The 3,421-nt window shown below is 37.2% G+C and overlaps 1 protein-coding gene across 2 annotated transcripts in view; it reads left to right on the top strand.

The window, feature by feature from the left end:
• Positions 1–2,366: 2,366 nt before the first annotated feature.
• Positions 2,367–3,421, top strand: part of LOC107664332 (serine/threonine-protein kinase 19-like) — a 3,492-nt gene continuing 2,437 nt past the window's right edge. Inside the window, exons 1-2 of one of the 2 annotated variants that reach the window (XM_016454872.1) lie at positions 2,367–2,694; positions 3,190–3,335. In XM_016454872.1, the coding sequence (XP_016310358.1) occupies positions 2,616–2,694; positions 3,190–3,335 (225 nt within the window). In that variant the 5' untranslated portion in view covers positions 2,367–2,615. Of the gene's footprint in view, positions 2,695–3,186; positions 3,336–3,421 lie in introns of both variants that reach the window. The other variant, XM_016454864.1, reaches the window with a different exon arrangement.

Genomic DNA, 3,421 nt, shown 5'->3' with positions numbered 1-3,421 from the left:
TTTGTTCTCGTTGACCTTTATTTAATTGACTAAAGTACAAAGAAAAAATTTCCAATGTTTTTGTCAAATTGCCAACTTAATTTTATTTTGTAAATATAAACAACTTTTTGACAGCTGCAACACACTCCAAAAACGTTGTGAAAGAGCCATGTTTGTCACATCAACTTTTCCTTTTAATTACAATGTTTAATTGTTTGGAAAGTGAAGATAGTAATTGTTAAAATTTTGCAAGCAGAATTTTTGTCCAATCTTACTTGATACAAGATTTCAGATGCTCAGCAGTCTGTAATCATTGTTGTCGGATTCTCTTTTTCATGACTGGTCATATATTTTCAATATGACACAGATCTATTTTGCAGGCAGGCCAGTGTAACACATCCACTCTGTGTCTATGAAACCACGCTGTTGTAGCACAAGCAGAATGAGACCTGGCATTGTCTTGATCTAATAACAAGGACTTCCCATGAAAGACTTCATCTTGATGGCATTACATGTCTCTGTACAATCCCACTATATGCCTCCATGTCAATGGTACCTTCACACATATGCAAGTCACCCATGCTGTTTGCTCTGCTGCAGCCCCATTACATGACAGACGTTTGCATTTGCATCTGTTGCTGATGAAAGTCCCTTATTTGGTCTTTGGGACTGAGAACTCGACATCCGTTTTTCTCAGAAACAAGATGAAATGTGGACTCATCTGACCACAGCACACATTTCTACTGTCTTTCTGACTATCTGAGAGGAGCTCGAGCCCAGAGAACCCTGCAGCATCACTGCATACATTTGATCTATAGTTTTCTCCTAGAGTAACAGAGATTCAAGTTGCATTTATTGATGCAGCGGCAGACTGTGTTAAAGGTGTTAAAGTTCACCCAAAAATGAAAATTAGGCTGCGTTTTACTCACCCCCGAGGCATCCTAGGTGTATATGACTTTCTTCTTTCAGACGAATCCAGTCGGAGTTATACTAAAAAGTGTCGTTAATCTTTCAAGCTGTTTAATGCGCAACGCTGACCTCATACGTCATCAGCCCAGAGCTGCTTCTGTGTACAACTGTTGGCGCAAGCTACATTAAAGAGATTATTACGTTTTGAATATGGATATTTTTCTTACAAAAACGCATCGATTCGCTACAGAAGGCCTTTGTTCACCCCCCCGGAGCCGTGTGAGACATTTTTTTTTTATGGATGGGCACTTTTTTATTTAAGTTCTTTTGGACTGAAGCATGCAACACCCGCTGAGTGGCATTAAACAGCTTGAAAGATCAAAGACAATTTTTTAAATATAACTCCGACTGGATTCGTCTGAAAGAAGAAAGTCATATACACCTAGGATGACTTGGTGAGTAAAACGCAGCGTAATTTTCATTTTTGGGTGAACTAACCCTTTAAGTGACAGCAGTTTTCCAAAGTACTCCTGAGCCCATGTGGCTATATTTAACACCTGCTTACTGTTAACTGTTTCAAAACAGTTAAATTGGGAAATTATATAACCTTTTCACTTTGATTTTGCCATTGTCCCAACTTTTTTGGAGTGTGTTGCAGCCATCAAAATGTGTTTATAATTACAAAATACATTTAAGTTGATCAGTGAAAACTTTGGAAATCTTTTTCTTTGTATTTTTTGTCAATTGAATAAAAGTTAAAGAGAATGAACCAATTACAGATTCTTAATTTTATTGCATCTTACAAAACGTCCCAACTTTTCTGGAATTGGGGTTGTAAAAAGTTGTGAATCATAATAAAAAATAAAGCAGTCTGTTTATTATTTAAAATATTAATTAAAAAAAATAGCATTTAGACACTTAAGCCTGGTGGGACAGGTGAGGGGGAAAAGGTGGCCCACCCCTCTGTGACAGGGGCCCAACATTTGTTGCTAAACTCCTGGGTGGCCTCTATGTTCCTGTGACCTTACATAATACATGCAGTTTTGGGAATGGATAGGTGGGAACCAACAATAAACAGGCATTGAATCTCATCTGTGAACACAGGTCATGAGAGAATGTTAAAAGTGCAGGCTTACTTTGCCCCAGGTAGAGGACAGACTTTGTCTTTGGACCCAGTGATGGCACCCAAGGCAAGTACACATGTTTTAAATCCCCCTTCAAATAATTCATAATAGGCCTATTAAAAAAACAGTTATAAAGACTTTGTAGAAGATGTTTAGCAATTTCCCACTTAGATGTTTCAGACTAGACTCATCTACTCACACTTCAACATTAAAACCGACCAAATGAAACAATTATAGAGTTGTAGATCTGCAGTTTTAGGGGACAACAAATGCACTTCCTCTCTATGAGCGCGTTGTTTTAATAGAGTCCGCCAGAGAGCAGCCGACGCGTTTAATTCATCCTGAAAGCAACGGAGGAGGAAGAGTCAGTCAGCTGATGTGTTGTCGAACTGTGGAGTGGACATTTAAACTCGAGTTAAAAGAATAGAATTTATGGAAATATATGTATTGTTGAAAACAAAAACTGTGTTCCTTTGTCACTTCAGCAGGACAAATGTTAACTATATAAACATTTTGCGATATTCTCAGCTAGCATACAAGCTAGCTACACGAGGAAAAACAGTTAAGTGAAGTAACGTTAGTGGCCGTACATAAAAGTAAGAAATGAGCAGAAAAAGAGCCCTGATTGCAGACACGTTCTGTTTAACAAAGAGACGCAGATGTGCAGCTGACAGTGTGACCGGTAAGAGTCAAGGTTTGATTTCATATCTATAGTTTACCCTCATGGTTGCGTTTAAATCCTGTAAAAACTTTAGCTTTTAAAACCAATAAAGTATGAGACTGATACATAATGACGTTTTCTAATTTTATAAAAACGTAGGAGACGTAATGTTTCAAGAGTCCTCCTTAAAATAATACTTTTGTGTATTATTATACGTATGTATACTATATAATGTGTTTATATATATATATATATATATATATAACATAACATTAACTTCAGGTCTTCAGCCATACGAGTGTGTACGTCAGTAATGATCATTATAATGGCTAAGCATCTTAAAACATGTAAATATATTAATATATTACTATACTCATGCTACTATGGGCTTAACATACTACATTATACAGTATGTAACTGCTAGAATCTGTTTCTGCTGAACTCCTTTCCTTACACAAATGATGGATTCCCATCAGAGTTAGAGGATAACCATGCTGTATGGTGTTTGTTCAGCAGATGGGGCAGCTGATATCAGGTCAAGCTTGCAGTATCTCATGACAATGTTTTCACGAAAGCTCTTCAACGACAGTCTCCCACCAGTGGTCCTAAAACACCAGCTGTACAGTTTACACAATGACAAAACCTCAGTGGACAAGCAGGTGGTAAGATCAGATTGCGTTACCTATATATATATATATATATATATATATACAGTGTTGGGGGTAACGCATTACAAGTAATGCAAGTT

The sequence above is a fragment of the Sinocyclocheilus anshuiensis genome, unplaced genomic scaffold (genome assembly GCF_001515605.1).
Source record: "Sinocyclocheilus anshuiensis isolate Anshui unplaced genomic scaffold, SAMN03320099.WGS_v1.1 scaffold321, whole genome shotgun sequence".
Taxonomy (NCBI): Eukaryota; Metazoa; Chordata; class Actinopteri; order Cypriniformes; family Cyprinidae; genus Sinocyclocheilus; species Sinocyclocheilus anshuiensis.
Note: the sequence above shows the minus strand (reverse complement) of the source record. Positions and strands in the feature narration are given on the sequence as shown.